The 24,351-nt window shown below is 43.2% G+C and overlaps 1 protein-coding gene across 1 annotated transcript in view; it reads left to right on the top strand.

Annotated features, from left to right (window-relative positions):
• Window positions 1–24,351, top strand: part of DNAH3 (dynein axonemal heavy chain 3) — a 536,699-nt gene that overhangs the window by 404,223 nt on the left and 108,125 nt on the right. The window contains exons 47-50 of the mRNA XM_069210285.1: window positions 736–1,402; window positions 5,957–6,122; window positions 7,818–8,034; window positions 21,627–21,809. Coding sequence (XP_069066386.1) covers window positions 736–1,402; window positions 5,957–6,122; window positions 7,818–8,034; window positions 21,627–21,809 — 1,233 coding nt within the window. The remainder of the gene's footprint in view (window positions 1–735; window positions 1,403–5,956; window positions 6,123–7,817; window positions 8,035–21,626; window positions 21,810–24,351) is intronic.

Here is a 24,351-nt window from a genome sequence, read left to right as displayed (position 1 = left end):
GTATGGAAGGTAGGGGTGGGGGGGGTGCTGGTATGGAAGGGGGGTGGGCGAGTGCTGGGTTTGCAGGGGGTTTGGGGGATCATCTGCTGGTTACAGGAAAGAAATTTCCTGTCACCGGTAGCCTTTCCGCAAGGGTTTCCGTAGCGGTACTGCCACCATGGAAACCCTGGTGGAAAGCCGATTTGTTATACTGCCGGTGGTTTTCAGTGGACTGCCGAGTCAGAGATGCTAATCTGCAGCCCGCTGTCCAACCACTGTAGTGGTATAAGCAGGGATGTGGCGGTCTTCACCTCCGGCCCGTCAGTGGTGAGACCGCCACTGTGGCCCTGGCGGTCTTCGGACCGCCAGGGTCATAATGAGGGCCACAATGTCATAATCACAAACCAATAGCATTGCTAATTGGATGCTTTCTGTTAACAGCTGAAACAGGCACCTACTTCTTTGCATTGCTAAATATGTTTTTGTGCACACAATATATGTTTTTTTTTTATAATCAGCAGTCAAAATTGGACTTTGTTTTTAACCCCTTAAAAAGAAACCTCAATTCCTAAAGGTTGTGCAACAAAATTATTTTGTTCAAAAAGATAGTTTGTAAGATGCTATTTAAATTGAAACTTTATTATTAATTTTAATTGTGCTGCAAACTAAGCCTTACAATAGAAGCTTATGTGTCTTCATGTTTCATACGGAGATTGCAAAAGACACATTATTAAACAATAAATATATTTTCAACAGGTACTAAGTCACCTAACACCATCCGGAAAGGTCGTTGATGATAATATCCGAAATCTTTTCTTCGGAGACTACTTCAAAGCAGAAAGCGAAACAAGGATCTATGATGAGATCACAGATCTAAAGCATCTTACCTCTGTCATGGAATACTACCTGGAGGAGTACAACAACATCAGCAAAGCCCCAATGTCCTTAGTCATGTTCAAATTTGCCATTGAACATATCTCAAGAATATGCAGAGTCCTGAAACAGGACAATGGTCATCTCTTGCTAGTAGGAATTGGTGGCAGTGGGCGACAAAGTGCCACCAAACTTGGCACTTTCATGAATTCATTTGAGCTCTTTCAAATTGAGATTACTAAGAACTACACAACAAATGAGTGGAGGGAAGACTTAAAAAAGGTGATGCTTCAAGCAGGAGTTGCTGGCAAGCAAACCGTTTTCTTGTTCTGTGACAACCAAATTAAGGATGAGTCTTTTGTAGAGGACATCAACATGCTTTTAAACACAGGTGATGTACCCAACATCTTTCCTGCTGATGAGAAGGCGGAGATTATTGAGAAAATGCAAGGTGTTGCGAGGGCAGACGGAAAAAAGATTGATGCCACTCCACTTGCAATGTACAACTTCTTCATTGATAGAGTGAGAGCTAATTTACATATTGTACTGGGTAAGTTAAACATTACTATACATTGAATTTTTCGTCATCCTTTGTTACCTCCGATTCAATGGTACCAGCTGCAATAGCTCTTTCCGATTTAATGTAAAGAAAATGTCAATCACAGTATATTTACCAATTTTATTATGTGAATTAATGTCGCCTATTTTGGCTACTTTAACATATAGTTCAAAGGCTTTTCTTTTCTGTCCAAAGTAATGTACGTTGTTTGTCTACCTGTCCAAGTGGCTAATTCATATAAAATGTATGTTTTGCCAGACACACATGGAATACTGCTGTAGACCTAATGTCTTGCCATGATGTACAAAGTAGTCTAAAAGATGTAATTTAAATTAACCACTATTGATAATATTCCTTTCTCTAGCTAATGAAAATCACGAAAACCCTCCTGCAAAGAAAGAAAATGCTGGCCAAACACTGTACATTTAAAATGAGGCCTGTAATCAGGCTAACTTTAACCAAGCATTTAATGTGCATTTCGAATTCATGGTTATACATGAACACATGTAACTTTCAAAATAAATGCAAAATGAGAATAAAAGAGTGCATGTCTACATATGCAAATATAACTTGAAGTGTAAACTTAAAACATGTATAATGAATTAATGTAAGCATCTTTAACCAAACATTAGTGCATACATGTATAAATCTCTAGTTTCTACAGGGATTACATTTCATTAATGCATTTAAATGCTCTACACATGTTTATATAATTAAGGCACACAGTGAATATGATGTGAAATATAAATGTGTAACTGCAATGATGACGTGCTAAGGTTGGAGTCTAACTTGCACTACTCCACCTATTACTGTCTGGGGGCCTTGATCAGGGCTTGCACAAAGGCCTTTGACCTTCCTCATGTGGTTTCACAATCCATAGTACCCTCTTGGGTCTGAAGCAAGACCTGCACTGAGGACTCCCATAGCAGCCTAGGGGTCAACCAAAACTAGTTTTGTGTGTGGTGTGAATGGGCCTTTTCTTCCGCCAGGATTTTCAGTGCATGGTTTTGTTTCCTCCAGCATGATAAGCGGCGTTCTGCTCTTTTTCATAGAGGCTTGCAACATGTCAGTGACCTAACCCTGACTCTTGTTTAATGGGCTATCATTCATTCCATAATAGGCCTCTCATCCAGGGGCAAAATTGAGAGCATCCCATCACTCATCATTTTTACTGCACGTGCTTCTGATCTATCCTTGCCGTAGCCACCCCTCCCTCTTGTCATATTCAATGCTAGTTATTTTTGTGGCCTCAGACCCCTGGTCTACTTTGTAGGTGCTATGGGAGGTCTCTTTCCTGGACCTAGACCTTATCTTTAACAAATTATTCACCCTGAGAACTAATGACTATTTTGTGTAATGAGGATCAATGTGTCATTCTTGAGGGGTAGAAGCCTGGCTGCCCTAAGGACATCATGATCCTTGGCTTTGGCCATCATCAGTAGAAAGTGTGCGTCAACGTCTCCTTCAAGGCTTCTTGCCATGTTTTTGATATATCTGGCTAGACGGGCCACCCTACAGCACCTATGTCATTTTTGAGACCCCTGAATTGGCACTTGTTTGGAGACACTGCCTCATGAGTCCCTTTTAATAGATGTGGTGGCACTTTGCCCCAGGTTCCTTGGCCTAAATTGAGTCCACTAAGACTCCTCATGTGAGGACCCTGGAAATATCTCCTTTTTAACCCATAACATACAAGGAGAAATTGTAGATTGAGGAAAGTCTCCTTCTTGTCTTGCTGTCTGTGAAGCCACTTTCCTGAGGTATAATGGTCTACCCTCATTAGTAGTTGATCACAGTATGTACGAGTCTTCAAAAGAGTTAGATGATCTGTTGTGTAGAACCACCTCTCTTCCAAGGGATGAATTACTCTCTCCTACTTCATTCTTGGGGCTCCTGAAAAGGGATCTGAAGCAAAGGATTTTTTAATCAGACAGATGGGGTCCTTCAGAATAGGGTCCCACCCTTCTCTCCAATTTAACAGGTATCCCTGTTAAGGATGATGTCTAGGAGTAATGAGAGAAATGGGGGACTGGTTTCTGATTTCTGATGGTGAAGGATGGAGATATGGGCGTGCGCAGTTTATAGCTCATTCTTTTCCCTAAAAATTCCGAAGTAATTATTTGGCTTAGAGCTTGAATGAGATGACTCTAATGCTTTATCGCCTCTTTCTTGAAATGCTACCACCATGGAGGAATTCAGATCAGGAAGAGGATTTACCAGAGTTCATCCATACAGCACACATCAGTTAGTGTTAAGGTGCTTCTTTCTTCAGTCATTGAGAAGGATTGATTGGTTATTAGCAACCAATCACCAAGCTATGCTGGGGTGTGCTGATGCTAATCCTTCCTGCATAATATGTGCATGATGACAAGAGTGAATCTATTACAGTGTATTGAAGTCATAAACCACATAGAGTGATCATGGTTGTGGCCATCTTTGTTTGCTAGGAGGTGCAGATGAGTTTCACCATTATTTTACAGAAACTAGGAATGAGATTATTGAACTTCCTTTCAGGTATCAGTAATTTTTTACCAACTTTGCTGTCCAACGTCACAAAGAACTGACGTATGCTTGATGTCTTGGGAGGACGCCCTTTCAAGTGTGAGGAAAAAGGTTGTAGGAGCCAGTAGTGTCTTTCTTATAGAAAGGCTTCCTTCCAAAGCTTCAACTCCCGTCAGTGAAAACAGGATGCAAAAGTGAATAGTCAAGTTTTCTCTGCATCTTTTCCTCTGTGTGGACCAGAGCTTCAGAATGATGTTCTACCCTTACCTTACTTAAATCCTGAGAGTTTTAGAACCTTTCTCATAGAAGTTCCCTCCTTGGGCACATTGATTTTATTCTATTCCAAATCCACTTGTGGTAGTTTTGACTGTCAGTTGATTATGGTGCTTTTGGTCCACCATTTGACTTTTCTTTTCTCCTCACTATTACGATCACTGCTTTTAGGACACAGCAAATAGAGGTACTCACTCAAAGCAGTGGAGGAGACCCACTGCTACAGGCTTTATCCTTCACTCTTTAAGTTCTCTCTTTGTTCGCAACATTTTAGATCAAAATCCTTAAAGGTATTTTTGATTCAGTCTAAGATGAGTTTTTCTTTTAGTCTGTGTTTGTGTCCCTTTTTTGCCCTCATATGTAATTCTAAACCCTTGGGATCCCTGAGTGTTCAGAACATACTGCAGGTGGTGGCCATTACGTGTTCTGGGTTCCTGTTGATGAGATGGGAAGAGCTTTGGTTGGCCTGGACCAAAACATATTTTCTGGTCTATTAGCTACTTATAGGTGTAGACTGCATTGGCACTATTTCCTCCAGTTTTTGCCTGGGTTTTCATCCAGGGTTCTCCCCATTGGGTTTCCGCTAGTGGGCAGAATTACTTCACTTCTTCCCAAGTCAAAGGGTGGTGCAATGATGAATTAGAAGGTGGCACACGTGTTTAGTGAGATAACTTGTATATGAGAAGCACAACAGCGCAGCACATTGCTTCAGTGAATTACAAAATGATGCCACCTATCCAATCATGTGTTTTATTTTCTATAATTATTGGTGTTTATGTAGCTTGAACCAGGCCTCAAAGTATTTTAAAGCGTTGTAAAAGGATGTTTTAGTGCACACCCACAAACATGCAGTTTTGTAGCTATTCACAAAGTCCTCCCCACCTCTGAATGTTACAATTCTGTAAGGGTCAGGTGGCCCTTAGGTCATACAACCCACCTCTGGCCTCCGTAGCGTATTACCTGCGCCATAACAGGAAACCCTCTTCCACACATTTTACTTGTGACTAAGGCGGTCTTTCTGACCCTGGCGGTTGAAAACCACCAGGGCAGAGTGCCGCGGAAGCACCGCCAACAGGCTGGCGGTGCTTCATGGGCAATTCTGACCGCGGCGGTAAAGCCGTGGTCAGAAAAGGGCAACCGGCGGTTTCCCGCCGGTTTACCCCTGCCCCAAAGAATCCTCCATGGCGGTGCTGCTCGCAGCACCGCCATGGGGATTCCGACCCCCTTCCCGCCATCCTGGTCCGCGGGAACGGGTGTCGTGGGGCCCCTGGGGGCCCCTGCACTGCCCATGCCACAGTCATGGGCAGTGCAGGGGCCCCCTAACAGGGCCCCATAATGATTTTCAGTGTCTGCCTAGCAGACACTGAAAATCGCGACGGGTGCCACTGCACCCGTCGCACACCAGCAACTCCGCCGGCTCCATTTGGAGCCGGCTTCATCGTTGCTGGGGCTTTCCCGCTGGGTGGGCGGGCAGCCTTTTGGCGGTCGCCCGCCCGCCCAGCGGGAAAGTCAGAATGACCGCCGCAGTCATTTGACCGCGGTGCGGTCTTCTGGCGGTCTCCGTCCGGCGGGCGGCGCCCGCCGCCCGCCGGGGTCGGAATGACCCCCTAAGTGGTCATTTCACAAGACTACTGTCCTCACATCACAAGTAGCAAGCAAATGCCAGAGACCACTCACTGTGCTAATTCAGGTTGGGTCAGACAGTCTTTATATATATTGTCCTATTGAGTATAACCACAGACATCCTTTAATGTCATACTTTCCTTTTAGCAATGAGTCCCATCGGGGATGCATTCCGCAATAGACTGCGCATGTTCCCATCTCTAATCAACTGCTGCACGATTGATTGGTTCCAAAGTTGGCCTACAGACGCTCTAGAAATGGTTGCAAACAAGTTTTTGGAAGATGTAGAGCTTGATTATGATATCAGAATACAGTAAGTTTGCATTTTCATTGGGAATTATCTTTGGTTGGTAGTGGGTTTGGCTAGTTATCCATTAAATAACTTAATGAAGTGGAGGACATTTAAGTAAAGGGTTGCATGTCAGAAAATTTATACCAGAAATATCATCAGACCGCTATAAAGGTCCATGGAGGTAGATTTTCTATATATAACTACAACCGGACAATATTTAGGTCACAATATTCTTAGCCATACTGAATGAAGATGTCATTTGTGGCCAATAGACCTTCACCTATTAAAGGTGCAAATAATAAGTTTATAGGAGAACGCTGAGTGTTACCACATATGCAACAGAATAACGGTATTGGGAGGGCACTAGTTTCACGTCAAAATCACATGCCATTGGGAGAAAGGGCTTTGGAGGAAAATAGGGAATTGTGAGGGTCTCAACTTTTGAATGGTGAGGGCAAAGTAAAAGAAAGTAGATGAATAATAACTAAATAAATAATAAATAAATTAACACTTTTTAAACACTCTTTTCATTTTTTTTTAAAGTGAGATCTGTTGTACGTGAAAGGAGTTGGGTGAGAACATTTCATGGAAAGTCCTCTTCAATCAATAAATTAGAAACAAGCATTGAAGCTCGTTATATATTTTTTCCCTAAAAACTAAGGGCCTGGTTTACATTGCTCTTGCACCACGCAACATAGTGCAAGGGTGACGCAAACCTTAAGTGAGACCTTGCGGTGCCCTGTGTGGCTTCATAAATCTCGAGTATTGTAATGCCACGCAAATTGCTGCATTACAGTACCCTGCGCCAGGGAGGCGTTTCCATGGGTGTTGAATGGGTGTTTCCATGCAACAGTCATGTATTTTGACGCATTCCCAGACTTGCAAGAACTTGCAAATCTGGCAATGGACCAAAAAGATATGCCTCCCCAGGAGAGGTGTAACGAGGAGAAATATGTTTATCTTTCCTAGTTTTTTCCTCTTTCTATGTGTTCTGCAGCACACATAGAAAGAAGAAAACAGCCTCTCAGGAATGTTTTTGCACAAAAAGAAACCTGCATGCAACACAGGCTCCCTTGCTCTACGGTGCTAGGGTGCCTGCATTGGTACTAGGCCGTCAAAAGGGTGCCATCACAGGGTGGAAGGACAGGAATGCGTCGTATTGGATAAATACTGTGCATTCCTGACCTTTCCCTGTGATGCAGGGCAGCACAGGTTACTTGCTGGCTGCTCTGCACCACAAAGCCAATAAATAAGGGCCTAAGTCATTGTCTGAGTTCCTGATCTCCCAGGACAAAGTATTCCAAGCCGTTGCTGCATGACAGGAAAAAACTACGATCACTTGTTCATTGCCTCATGATCTTAGGAACCACAAGAACGGGCGCTGAAGCAGTGTGTGTGCCTCTCTATTAAGAGAGCATTTGCGAATGAAGAGGTGGCTCTTGGTCTGCAATGATTTAAAACAAATGCAGAGACTTTTGAAGAGCACCATCTTCTTCACAGAGAGTCAGTTTAAGGACTGACAGTGCCCCGATACAGGAATCCTCCAAAGAAGTTTCTTTAGCAGCCAAGCAGCCGCATTTTGAACAAGTTACAGTTAGTGGGTGGTACATGAAACGGGAGACAAAGACAAATGGAGTATTATATTTGATTTTTGATTATTGAAATGAAGAACTTTTCAAAACAGAGCCTGTAGTGACCTTTTTTACCTTTCTACAGGGTAGTTTCAATGTGCAAGTATTTCCAGGAAAGTGTGAAGCAACTGTCTGACAGCTACTATGAAACTTTAAGAAGACACAACTATGTAACACCAACATCATACCTGGAACTCATTCTGACGTTCAAGAGTCTTCTTCACAAGAAAAGACAGGAGGTCAACACGATGAAAAACCGCTACCTTGTGGGTCTCGAGAAACTGGACTTTGCTTCTTCGCAGGTATGTATTTATGCACATGCACAGCACACGCTTATTGTAAAGTTAAATTTGTGCTAGTGATTGCCTGACCACAGCACGGCCACACAGAGCTTTCAAGATGGCGGAGTAGGTCGCTAATACATTTGTTATGCATGGCTTGAAGGCCACTGGTCGAAGTGTAGACTGTGATCAGTGTGTTTTAATGCCATTTGTAAGATGTGTTCCAACCTTGTTGAGGCAGGCATATAGGAACACATATTTGTGTGAGGTGAGATACAAAAGAGTGTGAGATAGAACTGCAGTCTGGGTATCCACACAAGCACATACTGTAGCATGAAATCAGACCACGTCCTGAAACAGCCAGAAGGGTAGATACTGTACAGTAGTATCAGTACTCTACTCTACTAGTTCAAGTTAGAGCTGTGCGGTCTGGAGTGTGTCAGAACCATATCAACACGGCCTGTCCAAGAACTTGGTTGAGTGTGTAAATGGTGACGCAAAAAGTTTAACACCTGCAAAGGTCACCAGTGTTCGTGCAGGACTCTAGTGGCGGAGCTAGCAAGACTATGGCTATAGTGGTTGACTCATCTTGACTATATTAAAGAAATATATTTCAAACTGCAACACAGAGTTTTAATCCATTTATTAGAAGCTGTATAAGCAAGGGTGGGGATAGGTATTGCATTCAGAAAGCGATCTGGACAGGTATAAAGGTCGATTGAACTCACTCCTGCCAAGTGCATGTCAATGAAATATACGAAATGATAGTGTGGGGTAGTAATTATTATTAATTGGTTCACTCCCTGCCTTCTCAGTGCAATTGATGTGCCTTAGGCAGTTTGCACCAATGATCTATTTTTGCAGTAATGAGGTTAAACAACCACCTAGGCTAGACTGTTTTTTCAACTGGGCCCCCTTCTTTAGGGCTTATTTCAACCCAACAAACATAGTTAACCACCCACTCCTCAAAGAGGATATGTGGAACTAGTTCCACTGGTGTTGAGAGGAAATCAGAGGCAGACTTCTCAATCACACTCTTCTAAAACACCATGCCTACCTGATAGATTCAGAATTGTTCTTGGAGTGTTTTTTTCTCTGACGCTTTGATGCCACCTTTGACATTTCCTGTAGAAGACCAACTGGTGCCATCCTCACCCCCATCATCTTTAGCATGTTCAGCTTAAAAAACTGATCCAAAATCTGCCACCAATCCTGCAGCCCTCCTCGCTCTCACATGACAAGGAGAACTAGCTATTCTATGTTGGTCTCTGTTACATTTCTTAACAGAATCAGAAACTATCATCGAAGGTTTATCAGGCTTTGCCTGTGAGTGAACTGTACCCTGCTGCAGTCACTCGACATTGAGTTAAAGGCTGTGTTAAACCATCTTCTTTGTCTTCTGTTCCCTGAAGCCCAGTCTCCAAAGGGTTGGGATCCTGCGGTGCCTCTAATTCCTTTATGTCCCCTCAAACAGAAACTCCTGTAAATCTGTTTGTTGTAGAAAATATGATTATTAGCATTTTCAAAAAGAAACACATATCAATAATTTTAGTCACGTCTGTCAGGCACCTGCACCGCCCACAATCCAGCGCACCATAAAGTTGACCATTTATTCGTCTGCATTCAGTTCATTTGTTCCTGCTGCAGCTTTTATGGAGGTCTATTATTTGGGGATCCATTATTTTCATAATCATCTCCCCCAGCTCACCAAAGTCTCTGCTGCCTTGTTGTCTTTGCGGGTGAGTTTAATGTGTTGGTCATCTGCTAATGTCCTTTCAGGTGTATTGCGCCTCCAAGCCAGGACCTCCAGCACTTGAGGCACCTTCCAGTGGATGTCAATCTGTTGTCTCGCCAGAACCACCCAAAGTGCCTGCATCCGAGCTGGCATTTTTGGTACCCTGCTCCGCGGGCTCACTCACTTCAAACAGAGTTTCATCATCCCCATCTGAGTGATTCCAACTATATGTGACAGTGTATAAACCACTTCTGTCCGGAAGCCCACCAGCAGAATTCAGGACCATATCATATGCTAAAAGTCTGCCAAAGGCTGGCAGCATCTGCCACTCTTGGCTGGGGTTGCAGGATGTATTTTGGAGAGTTTCTTGGGGTCATATAGATTTGATAAAGAAAGTCACACTGAATAAGCTTGATGTGGACATTGCGTGATACACGTTGGACCTGCTCACATGCTGTCTGCCCCTCTGCATCAGTCAGTTCATCCGAGCTCTTCTCATCTCTTCTTCAGCCTGCCAGATCTACCAGCTGTCACATCACTGCATGTTCCTGTGGCTTCTCCGGGCATGAGGTCCAAATCCCTCACGCCATATGAGCCAAACTAGTATACTGACGGAATAGCTCCAAGCTACTCCAAACTGCTCTTGGACCTGCCCAAAAGAGAGTAACTGCTTGTTGAGATAGAGATCTCCTACATTTGTGCTGCCTTCCTCCCACCAACTCGCGAAAGACATGTCTTTTAGAAGGGTGGGTAGAGAGCAGTCTCAAGGCCCACAGGGGCATATCTTCCACATAGTGTGCTCTCCACAGGACAGTGGGCACCAACCTATGTCACACTTGGCCTGTATGTGGCAGCAAGTCCGGGAAGCAGTCAGGGTCCATTTTCACCTTCATAATCACCTCTGGGAGTGTTTATGGAAAATGCATGCCCGTCAGCAGAGTTTTTTTCCCAAGTCAGGTCATCATCAAGCCATCACACCACATGTTGTAGTTGCATGCCTGCATAGTATAAGAGATCTGGTACCTCAAAGCTTCTGTTTTTCCAAAGAAGTTTCAGTATGTCTAGTTTTACTCGGCTCCATCCGCAAAGCCATACCAGCACCACCAGGAGCTTATCTAATTATACAAGTGTGGATGGTGGAACCAGACACATTGCCTTCTATAGTACATACAAGCAGTGTGACAAGAACACTATGTTAGCCACTGAGACTCTTTCCATCATAAAAGGGGAACGTTTTTGCAAAACTGAATAGCTTGAGCCAGTCCCTTTAGCATCCTGCCCACATTAAGGTCATAATGGGACACGAGGCATTGCGTGAACCAGATTCTTAGGGAGTGGAAAGTGTCTCACTCCAACTACAACCCCAATCTCTGTAGGAGTGCCGCATCCCCCGGTCTCAGTCCAGCCAGGGGAAATAATGTGGACTTAGCTCTATTGTAGCCTTATTGTCCACCATAGCGGGCTATACCAGCCATTAAAGGCCTGCTCCAATATTAAAGGCCCGAGCCAAAGGGCTCCGTGAGGCCTTTGTTCACAGCAACAGCCGTGAAGGACAACATTGGAATGTTGGAGCTTGGGTCTTTTACCAGCCATTAGAAGCATGGAGCACTCAATTGTCTTCAATGGAGCTCCCAACATTCCAATGTTCTAATATAGCCTTACAGCCTGCCATAGCGGGCTATACCGGCCATTAAAGGCCCGCTCCAGTGCCTTTAACAAGGGTGCAGGACTTTAATGCCAGTGTAGCCCAGCTACAAAGGGCTATAAGACCATTAGAACATTCTGCCACTAGAGGGCAGAATGTTCTAATAAATAAATCAAAGGTCTCACGGAGCCCGAGGGGATTGAGATCCCCTCGGGCTCCGTGACGCCTTTGTTCACAGCAATAGCTGTGTACAAAAACATTGGAATGTTGGAGCTCTGGCCTTCTATCAACCATTAGAAGCCTGGGGCACTCCATTGTCTTCATTGGAACTCCTAACATTATAATGTTCTAATTAAATGTAGTCTCAACACACTATTATATTTGCTAAGTTCTTTCAGCAGAGCTGGTACCGACCATTTCAGATCATGCAGGTACACAAGAGAGTCATCTGCATACATCAAAACCACATGTGGGTTGTTGCTAAGGTGGACCCCCACGGGTTGAGTCTGGATCTTAGCACACAGGCCATTGGCTCAACCTCTAATGTGAAGAGTACAGGGGACAAGGGGCAGACCTGCCACAGCCTCCACCTGTGTTTCCAAGGGTGCGAGACAACACCACCCATGCACACCCATACCATAGGCCACGTGTATAGAAGCTGCTTCCATTGAATTAAGTTGGTGCTGAATCCTTTATGTTGCAAAAAAGCCCACATATAATGGCATCCAACCACGTCAAAAGGCCTTTCTATGTCAAGAGTTGTCACTGTGTATCTGTCCTCTGAGGAAGCCAGCATGTGCATGATGTGATCCAGGTGCTGAAGGTTGTACATTGTGCTCCTCCCCAGGATAAACCCAGTCTGATCTGGGTGTATCAATGTCTGAGCTACTGGTAGATGTCTGCTGGCCAGTGCCTTACCCAATAACTTTAGGCCTCTGTTTTACCAGACCTAGGTGCTAGGGTGACCACCTGGGATTGAGGCAAATTCTGGACAGGACTGTAAAAAATTCAGGACAAAGGGTCAAAATTCAGGACAAAAATTCAGGACAAAGGGTCAAAATTCAGGACAAAAATTCAAGAACAAACGTCAGTTTTACAGACACACGCAAGAGAGGCCATGCCTCACTATTTTGTCAGTGCATTTATTTACTCTTTTTTAACATAGCACTTTTTATTCACTGTGGTCTTTTTGTGATTGCCTCCTGGTATGCTACATTCAGGTGTCACATTACGTACTTGTTCAGTAGTAAATTAATGCCCTTCAGTACTGTGGAAAGCCCATCCACCCCTACCCAAATCTACCCGATCTTTCTTGAAGAGAAAGTACCGTATTTATCGGCGTATAACACGCACCGGCGTATAACACGCACCTCATTTTAAGAGGACATTTCAGGAAAAAAAACCATTACATTTTATCGGCGTATAACACGCACACATCATTTGCTCCCTATTTTCAGGGAGAAAAAGTGCGTGTTATACGCCGATAAATACGGTAACAGCAACATTTTGATTATGTTTCTGAACATTTTAAAACCCCTGGCAAACAGTATGGGAAACATTAAGGTAAATAACCTTATGCTAATTTAAACAAATTGAACAAAAACATCTGGCTTACCCCAACCGCCCATGGACTTTAAACCTAATTTTTTTTTAAAGAGGCTGGGCAGATGGTGTGGACGACAGTCTCACACCTAATGTCAGGATGTGAGGCACCCATAATTTGTCTGTAGTCTCACTGCATTAGAGTGTATGTCTGGGACTCTACATTTATCTCAGAAATGGGAGCCTGGACTACCAATCAAAGATAATAAAAGAGGAGGATGAAATTGAGATCAAATGGGAGATCCTCAGCAAGTAATTCAAAGCGTTGTTGATAAAAACTGGATAAATAAAGAAGAGAAGAACAAGGTGGGACAATTCCTAAAATCAGACAAGGTGGGTCCACCAAGACTATTCGAAGGTATTGGGTACCTGGGGAGTTGTCTCTGCACACAGGAGCGAAACAGAAGAGGCACTGTCAAGTGGTCGAACAAGCAACACCCATCCACCTTGGCAAACTCTTCTGGTGCAATGGTTCGCTGTTAGTGCTTGTGAAGGGTGAGCAGGGGGCAGACCCCTTGCAAGGTTGTGCAAGGCAATTGCCTGCTTTGTCCATGTCTTTAAATGGTTTTGAAATTGAGCAAAAGCCAAACTAGAGATCTGGGTTATCCTTAAGTGTCAAGTACACATAGAATCTTCTAAATATTTGGGATGTAAATTTTACAAACAAAATGTACAAATTTTAAAATGTAATTAGTGTTTCTTAAACATATGGCACTGTTTTCCCCTTTATATACAATTAGATCTCAGATTGAACTAGGAACCAGTTACCTTTTGATATCTAGTGATTAAGATCTACCATTCTTACACTAATTTCCAGGATGAAAACCTCGGCAGCGCAAATGGTCCCTCCAAGCCCAGTTTGCTTTTTGGTCTTCTCTTCTGCTTTCTTTAGCGGGCCGTGTGGCACTAGCGAAGATGGTGTGCTACCCCAATGATAGTACTATTTTGCAAACCTTCCCCTGCTCGTCTTTCATTCCTTCTTCAGACAGGCCACACATCTGATTTGGTTGTTGCAGTGCCATCGGGTAGCTCTTTCCACTCTAAAGTTACCTGTTACTGCGGGTGGATTAGGTCTTCTGGGCTTAGAATGCTATTATTCAGCTGCACAGGTCCAATGGGTGGCTCGCTGCCCACCTCCCTGCATTAGATGGGGTTTACCAGTAAATACTTTTAAGGAAGGCTTAATACACTGCTCATTGTTTCCTACTGACCATTCCATGGATCACCATCTGGGGTTATCATGCACAGCTTTCTCTTGCCCTGCCAGAACCTGTAAACTCACTGACCCGAAGAAACCCTATGCTCCTGCACTACCTTTGCTAAGCCTTCCCCCCGCACACTGCACTGGTCGCCACTATACTCTACACCACTCTGCTCTGTACTAGTGCATTCTGCACCAATACACTCTATTCTACTGCACTCTATGCCACTCTACCCTGCCCAATGCCACTCTATGCAACTGCACTCTACACCAGTGCACTCTAAACAACTGCACTGTGCGCCACTGCCCTTTACTCTGAACCACTGTACTCTATGGCACTGTTCTCTGTACCACTCTACACCACTGCACTGACACTCTACTCTGCAGCTCTGCACTCTACACCACTCTACTCTATGCCACTGAACTCTAGCCACTATACTCTACTCTACACCACTCTACAATACTCCTCTGTGCACCACTCTACACCACTGCACTCTATGCCACATGAGTCTACTCTGCACTCTGACACTGCGCCACTCTGCATTGCTGCAGTCTCTGCTACTCCACTGCACTCTATGTAACTCTACCTCATGCCACTCTATGCCACTGCACTCTGCGCCAATGCACTCTAAACAACTGCACTGTACTCCACTGCCCTCTACTCTGTACCATTGAACTCTACGCCACTGCTCTCTGTGCCAGTCTACACCACTGCACTGACACTCTACTCCACAGCGTTGCACTATCCACCACTGTACTATACACCAATCTGCTATGTACTACTGCATTCTATGCCACTGCATTCTATGCCACTCTACTCTGCATCACTCCACTCTACAGCACTATACTCTACTCTGCACCACTCTACACTACGCCACTGCACTCCCAGCAACGCAAGTCTACTCTGCAATCTATGCCACTGTATCACTCTACACTACTGCTCTCTCTGCCACTCTATTGTATGCCACTCTACTCCACTGCACTCTATGCCACTCTACTCTGTCCCACGCCACTCCATGCCACTGCACTCTAAACCACTGCACTCTACGCTAACACACTCTAAACAACTGCACTGTACCCCACTGCACTGTACTTTGCACCACTGGGCTCTACGCCACTGCTCCTAAGCCACTCTACTCCACTCCACACAATTATGCCACTAACCTTAAGCCATGCTGAACAGCAGGTACTCTGGTGTATAACATGGCTAATGGCTAAAACACATTAGCAAAGACAATAACTCTTTTGTAGGCGAGACCTGTTGGCTTTGCCAATGTTTGTTAGTACTATGAGGTACCGAGGTCGCTGAAAGAACTGTGAAAAATACAATTACATCATATTAAAAGGTGCTACAAAATGCGCAAATACATTTCGGTTAAATAAAAAAAAGCGCTTCTCAAATACAGATTTGAATAATATACAGTTTATACCTAGTACTAAAAAATGTTATAACACTTCATTAAAACCACATACTCCACAGCTCACCTTGGAACACCATTACAATACCTCTCTAAAAGAAATATCTTTGCCACCAGAAAACTTCAAGTGACTCCTTTTAGCAAAGTCAATCCAGGTTTTCAAGCCCCTTTGCATTTGCAGATTTACCAGTTGCACACATTTGCATTTCTTTAGGTAAGGAGACCCCCTGGCAAGAAGGTCTGATTCTTATCTGTCTGCCCCTCCCTCCCTCAGAGCACAGGAGACTCCCTGCCTTTGGAAGCTGCTGGGGAAACTAATCGCCCGTAATTTCGCACTACAATTACGGACAAATGCCGTCCATTAAGCCTTTCATCACGGACAACGGACGGCAGGGCGAAATTAAGGACAGTCCATGAAATTTACGAACGGGTGGTCACCCTACTAGGTGCCTCTTTTCCAGGGCAATGTTTAAGGCCCAACAGAACTCCGGGGCAGATAAGAAATCTGAGTAACTGATATTGCCCCTGTCCATAGAAATGCAGAAACGATACAAGTACAAGCTGACTGCATTGCCGGGGACTCCACTTTAGGCTTTCTCTTTCATTGAGGAGTGGGGTTACACACAATGCTTCTTTTTAGCAGGGGCATTCGGGGTATACTGCCTAGTTCAGGTAGCACCAGTGCTTTAAATGGCAGGTGCTATGAGGTACTGATCTGAGTACCTGCACTTCCTTAATTTCAGACAGAAAGTCCAAGAACTTCTCAGACGACGTTCGATAATTTTAATAGGAGAGTACTGGACTTCTGAGAAGGCACTCTCGGATAGACTACCTGCACTTTTATTTTTCCATCTCATTCTCAGATAGCATGTGTCGCTCAAAATTAATAGATTGTTAAAGCGGCATTACTCTTTTGGAAAAGGCTTTTATTAATGTTAATTAAAAATGCTAAGCAACTTTATACAAAACACCAAACAAGTGGAGCGTTTCTACTGAAGCACATTATTACATGGTGTCACAATTCATATATCCACATTTTATTTTATGTATTCTTATTGCACTAAAAACAAGACATAAAAAATATCACTTTTCAAAACTCTCATGGACAGTCATTCCACTGACTCCAGGGTTAATACATCAGGGTTCAGATACATTTCCTCGTTTGTTATGAAAAGATGCTTAGTAGCTTTAATAAGGTTATGGCAACACAATTTAATCTGAGTGTGTATCTTGGTATTTTGATACTGAACTGGACTCTATATTTTACGCGCATAACAAGGATTCCATACACAGAAATAATCCCCACTAGACATCCAAGCCCTGCGCCGACTTGCAAACGTTCGAGTTACCACAGTTCGAACCCTGACAGCCCTTGGTTGCAGGTTGACACGTTGCTTGGTGCCGTGAGTGGTGGTAGTGGCGACCAATCCATTTGGAGTAGATTAACACACTGGCAGAGGCGCCCGTCCACGGTCGTGGTGGATGTAATCGGGCTCACACCCTCAACTTCACTTGATGAAATGATGTGGTGTCATGGGGCGTAACACAGGCCCTTGCAGGCTAGCCCCCCAGTACTTCAGTGGGCCCTCATTCAGTCCAAGGCTAAGGAATATCTGTGAGAGATGAGACACTAAGTGGCGACTGATCATATTCTGCATAGGGGGCCCATCATTTTGCGTTACACCACTGTTCAGTGTGTGAACGCTTGAACCCAGGGCCGGCTTTAGGGTGGTGCAACTGGTGCAGTCACACGGGACACTGACCTGGAAAGGGGGCACTGACCTTAGGGCAGGCGATATGTTTAGCAATAACTTACCATTTAAAAGCATCTGCTGCAGAGTTTCTTGTTCGTCCATCTTTCAGGCAGTAATAACAATATTAAGATAACTCTTAATCAATGATCGTGTTAGAGCGAGAAATGGAAGTTGTCTCGCTGTAAAGTAGCACAGAGGGTTAATATGCCTGCTGGAAAGAACAGATCTGTATTTTATGTGTATAGCTGAGTGGATTAGTAAAGCCAGCCTTTCCCAGTGCTTTAAAACAAATGAATTGTATGTGAGAGGGGCTATGGAGAGATGAGGGACACTTTTGCCTTGTGGTAGTAAGAGAATCTGAGGATGATGTCAGGGAGAAGGCGCCGAAAAATGATTTTCTCAGGGGGTCTGGGCCACTAGTGACTTTCAGCCCTACACTCTCCCTGATCCTTGTGATTAGGGTGCCCTGCACTTAAACGCTTTACCCCTTGCTTCGGATTCCTGCCAAAGTACAAGGCAACAAGAGTATACACTTGTTTAGTATGTGCTGTTTAAAAGAAAACAATTACTGAGTCTCAATCCACTAATTATAAATGTTCACACTGCTAATATTGCAAATATTGTTAATTTTTTTAATTCCTCATCTGCTCGAGCATTTCAACAATAAGAACCCAGCAAAGAAATTAAACTAAACACCTTTCCTTCAAAAACCATAGAGAAATCCCAGCATCACACCAAGTCTTTCAAAACTTGACAGAAGAAAGGCTTTCTCTTTGACCCTGACCTTATGAAAACCACCCACAAAACGGTGACAGAATTTAGTATTAAAGGCGTTCCTGCTGGTCATCTTGACTATCAATGGCACCATTTACAAACTACTTACTTGGTCTCCTACTTTTTCCTTGTAGGCCAATAATGTAATTCTTTGAGTTATTGGAGTGGCTGCAGATATCGGCGTGCGATGTCCTACCATAATGATTAAATGAGTCCCTTTTGGTTGAGTAATAGAAAAGCTTCTATGTATCTAAGAAGCATCAAAACTAGGAGTGAGCGTAACTTGTGTAATTTGCTGTAGTGTAATTATGCAAAAGTGTTGCAAAATTATGCAGGATTTCGCAGAATTACGGGAGGCACATGACCCAGCATTTAGTGCTATTTTCTTAGCACAAAATGCATTCTCCTGCCCGAGGATGCATTTTGCGCCAAGTAGCGATCTGTGAATGCCACAAACAGCAGCAGCCACTTACACTCACTAAGTTTGTTGTCTCTGTGCTCTTGAAGTAGCATTTTTATGCCAAATGACCCATAATTAAGCAAATGGGCACACACGTGTACTTTTCATTGATTTGCATCAAAGGAGTAGCACAAAATTACTGAAATTACTCTGATGACTGGTGCAATAAAATTTTTGCCTGGGCCCAATCAACACAGTCAGAAAGCTCTGTATGTCAGCACGTTACTATGGGTATCATCTCCATATATCAGCACAAATTCCCTCATGCTATGTAGAGTATGATATTCCCATGAAACTTAAAGACAGTGAGAGCGGGAGGAGATAAGAGCGAAGAACGGGTAAAGAAACAAATAATATAGGCCATCCTATGATAGGACAGTGGCCTGCGTGCTGCCACTGACCAATGGCAGCACCATCTGGCATGCCAACATGTTTGCTAGATCATTTGTTTTCTTATTTCTTTCCAGACATTGTTATTAAGGTCTTTACAATCCATAAGTCTTAAGGGTAGCACTTTGATGAGGTTAAATGTTTCAAATTCAAACATCCATGTCTTAGTTTCTTTGATTCCCAGAAATATGTTGGAATGGTATGTTCTGTCTCCCCTTTGCTTCAAAAATGCAGGGCCTGATTCACAAACTTTGATCCAAGCTTAGAGATGTGTTACACCTGAATATCCAGGCCTGATACACAGAGCATTCTCTATGACTGGTTTTGTATGTTAATGCATAGGTCACACCTAAGCCTAGAGTAAGACATGTCAGCTCATAGAAAATTATTTGTGAATCAGGCCTCGTAGTCATGTTAATTCACAACTAAGCCTGGGTAAGACAGACCTGCTCACAGATGATTCTTTGTGAATAAGTGTTGTATACTCAGGTGTAACTCAAACCTAAGCCTGGGGCAAGACGCACCAACTCACAGAAGGTGCTTTTTGAATTAGGCCTGGATACTCAGGTGTAACTCAAACCTAAGCCTGGAGTAGGATGCGCCAACACACAGAAGGTGTTTGTGAATCAGGCCTGAATAGTCATATGTAACTCAAACCTGAGCCTGTGGTAAGACCCCAGCTCACAGAATACGGTTTGTGAATCAGGTGTGGTTAGTCAGATGTAACTCAAACATAAGCCTGGGCAAGACAGGCCCACCCATAGATAATGCTTGCGTGGGTAGTCACATGATACTCAAACCCAAGCCTGAGTTAAGACACGCCATCTCATAAAAATACTTTGTGAATCAGACATGGATAGTCACATGTAACTCAAACTTAAGTCTGGGTAATACTGGCCTACTCACAGAAGATGCATTGTGAATCAGGCCTGGATAGTCATGTGTAACTCAACCCTAGGTCTGGAGTAAGACTCTCCTCTTCCCAGAAAATGCTTTGTGAATCAGGCTTTGATAGTCATGTTTATTTCACAACTAATCCTTGGTAAGACAGGCCTACTGACAGAACATGCTTTGAAAATCAGGCTTGGATATTCATGAGTAACTCACACTTGGGCTTGGACTAAGGCACATCTATTCATAGAAAATGTTTTGCACTTCTGCCCACCTGTCTCAACTCATGTCAGTATTATATTAGGCCAAAAGCTGCATCACTGACTGCTTCAAAGGTATTGTTGAAAAGTAGTTGGTTGTCACTGATGATTCACATCTCTTGCTTGTGGCTATTATCCAGTCCAGTGAGGGCTGCACTGGGCAAGATCCAGGAGTATCGAAGATCAGGAAAGTATTTACATTGCCGTGGATGATTAGTTTCTCTTTATAAGCCTCCAACATATTTAAATTATGTGGCATTAAAACTTAAGAAAGACCCTCTACAGACCAATCAGGATTCTAAAGAATATCATGTGACAATGAGAGTGAATTGTGCTGGCATGTTAAAAATGAAGTGGCCTTTTTGGATCTACATTGGACATGCAGAAAGTTGATAACACAAATGTGTATCAAAGAACTCTAGTTTCCCCGATACCGGGAGTGAGTGCCTCATCCAGGTTCTTTTTTGGCATCTGGTATTTGTAGTTTGACTTAGTAATGGCACAGGAAGCACTACAAGTACCAGAATTCATAGTAAAACATGGACCGAATGAGGTACTAATGTGTATAATCTCAAAACCCAATAGCTCTCGTGGCTAACGTGTCAAAGTTATTGTAAATTCAATTGTATTAAATAATTTTAAGTAGTTGGTTAGGAAGTGTATAAACCACCATGGGCCTGAGTTACACTTTGGTAAACTGATTTAGTACTGTGGCCATGGCAGAGTACTTTACTACCACCATGGCGAGTATACTCTACCGGCCAAATTTAGAGATTTTTTCCAGCTCAGCAGACATCTCTTGCATTTCCAGTAGCTGCCTTCACTGCGGTTCCTGTAAATTCTTTGAACGTTTCAAGGACTGCTCCGTCAACACAATGGAGCCAGGTGTCAAACTTTCAACTTTTTTTTTATTTCAAAAACAAAATCCCAAAGCGGGACTTAGTTCTTGAAAATAAAAAAAAACACAACACCCCTCACCATGTGTGTTCTCGCCCATGGCATGGAAGTAATTTAAAGGTTTTTGCTTTCACATGCCACCAACTAGCCATGTGTTCCTCCACTCTAAACATGCCAGACATGGGCAAATCCCTGATGGCCCTTGTTCCGTTAGGCCTTCGGAGGTTAGGTAGGCAGCGGAGACGAAGTAGTCTCTGCCGTCTACGAACTGAAGCTCCATCCAACTCTAAATGAGGCAGAGGGATCTTCACTTTGGGAGAGAGGGTACTCTGTTGCTTTGCGTATCCTCCCCGCCAAAGTCTAAAGCAGGCCCTCAGTTCCATTAGACTAACAATGTTAAAAACTACCTTCTTGCAGTTTCATCCATGTCACACCTCTTGTAGGTCGCTCTATGGCTTCAATACTTGTTACCTTGATCTCTTTGTAACCAAGTGCTGACTCAGGACGATAGGACGAGTACTCCACAGAGGGATAGCAGTAACACCTGTTATTTACAGAATTATGAAGCAGACTTTGTTTTTTTTAGGTTACTGTGATGCAAAAAGAACTAACAGCCCTTCAGCCAGAGCTGATAAAAACTTCTGCAGAGACAGCAGCCATGATGGTGAAAATCGAAAAAGAGACTGTAGATGTCGACGCCAAAAAGGAAATCGTATCAGCAGATGAGCAGGTGGCCAATGAAGCTGCAGCTGCTTCCAAAGCCATTAAGGTAAGCAGAACAAAATGGATGTTCAAGATCATAACACAAATGCTTGTCACTAACTTTTTTAAAGTATTGGGCACCACTTATGAAACAAATGTGAAATTACGGGCGGAGATTGACATCTACACTACAGCCTACTTTTAGGAGTTTTTTGATTAGTAAGCATTCCCAGTGGTACACCAGGCCCAGGTTTGCAGGCATTCACAAGTGATGAAATGTCATGTGGGAAACCCTGTGGGTCCTTTTCTGCCTCTATGGTAATGTGCATAACATAGAATTCCACTTAGCGGAAAATAGAACGTGCTATGCAAATGCACACTTTTTTAAAAATGTTTCTTCACAGGAAAACATTTTCCCCATGGAGAGATCCTTTCCTCAGCACACATACCAAATCCTGGAGTCAGCAGTTCCTCTTCGCTCCCTAGAACGCAATATTCTCTAGTCCTTGTCAGGAGTACATTTTCAGCCATAGCCATGGTGGGAAAGGTTCAGATTGGAGTTTGAGAATGCCAACAAACGTACATGTTTGTGATCGATTCCAAACTTCCCAGACAAACTACGTCTGGGAACACCCACTTCTCCCCCATGCGTGTGATTTTCAGCTTTAGATTTATCTAAAACATGGAGGATAAATCAGCAATGGTAAATTAATTTAAGCCAGCCAGGAATCCTGTTGTGAATTGCCAGCAGGAGTAAATGGGGGTATTTTTGGCTGTAGGCGCACATTTAACAATGAATATACCTTACAGCCCAACATGTTTCTAGAGGTGTGTTCTTGTACAGCAGGATTGTATATATTTGCACATTAACGGGTCAGTAGAGTTTATAACACAAATGGACCACATCTTAGTCCCAACTTTTAATTAACTTCGTGCTATTTATGTGTTCAAAAGGATCTTTGTGAATGTAAATATCACATTCAGATTCTCAGAATCAGGAGGACTGGGGGAAGTTGTGGTTTGTTAGCCACAACTTATACATTTAGAATATCTGCCCATGTGGCGTATTGCATCAAATGCAAGTTTAGAACTAGATCAAGATTGTGGGTGTACCCTGTAGAACTAGATCAATGCATGCAAACATTTTGGGTATTCCCTTATAATCCTTTGGTATTTTCTCATCTTGGAACATATGGAAATGTGCTCTTGTGAAAGGGAGGGGTTATGTGTCCTTCCCATATGGTAAGGGAATAACCCCATTTATAGTGCAAGTGAGGAGCAGGGGGTTCATCAGAGGCCATCATTTTTTCCCATTAGGGAATTAAAAAAAGATCCACGTGCTAATGCACATATGTGAGGTGTTTGTGTATTCATAATGTTCAACCGGGTAGAAAGTTCATATCCGTAAATTACACCCATTGATCTACCCAGAAAATCTAGGACGTTTTTAGGGTCAAACACGCAAGCGCTCTGTTCCTGTTGCAATCTCTCTGTGGGCTTTTAACCACACCCATGTCACGCCCATCACTTTCGTTGGTGTGGGCCTGCATTTTAAAATTCACTTGATTTCATTAGTGAAAGGCATGCATACATCATGCCTTTTCCGGTGTTTAGCCCTCCTTGAGAGCACTGGCCAACTACTGAAAACATATGAGGCTCCATGTTTTCCGTATAGTTTCTGGACTACTTTTCCTCTTAAAAATCTAAGCTGTGCGATCTCGCTGGGCACTAATCGAGCGCTTTTCATGATTACCAGGTTAATTCTATTGTTTATCCTAGCGCTCCTTCGCGAATTCAAGGTTTTACACAGCGCGATTGCACTCGTTTTTTGTATTACCATGCAAAGGCAAAAACAGACTGGTCTTTTTATTCTGATTACTCACCTTCACGCTCATGGCATTGCGTTTTAAATCTGCTCCCTTATGTGAAATTGTATTACCTTTTATTTTCAGTTTATGGGGTAAGAAAAGTCCGTTTAGGAGTTTACAACACTAATAGCTCTAACTCGAGCAAACGTGAGACCCATTGCATTGCAAATGCTTGTTTGCATTGCTGTACAATAGGACTCATTGTAATTCCTTAAAAATAAATAAATAAATAATTAATTAAATTACTCCAAAGGTAGGAATAATCCGATTGGGGCAATATTCTCACTTTCTAACATTGTGAGTACAACCCTCAATGCTGTTCTCTTGTGAAGCTAATGATTGATCAGTCTGCTTTCAGGAATCTTACTAAGGTGAGCAAGCTAGCAAAAGCATGTGAATTTAAGAAAGCTTCTCCAGCTGGAGAATAAACCACCTAAAGGTATTGGTTATCAACTAGCCAAACACACTTGTCTTGGAGGTAGACACCTGCACTTTCAAAGCACTTCCCTAGGAAACTCTCATCTGAATTAGTAGATGTGAACAAACAGCAGGGACAGATTCACAAAGATATTAAAAAATCAACATACTTGGGTTTACATCTACATTTCGGTATAGGTTATCGAATATGTAGAATTCTTAACATCTGAGACTTCCCATGTATGCAAATGCTAAGGGGTTTCACAAGAGTAATTACACTTTTGAGCTACTTTAGCTCCACAAGGAAATTATTTTTACCTATAG

This window comes from Pleurodeles waltl, chromosome 10 (assembly GCF_031143425.1).
Source record: "Pleurodeles waltl isolate 20211129_DDA chromosome 10, aPleWal1.hap1.20221129, whole genome shotgun sequence".
Taxonomy (NCBI): Eukaryota; Metazoa; Chordata; class Amphibia; order Caudata; family Salamandridae; genus Pleurodeles; species Pleurodeles waltl.
Note: the sequence above shows the minus strand (reverse complement) of the source record. Positions and strands in the feature narration are given on the sequence as shown.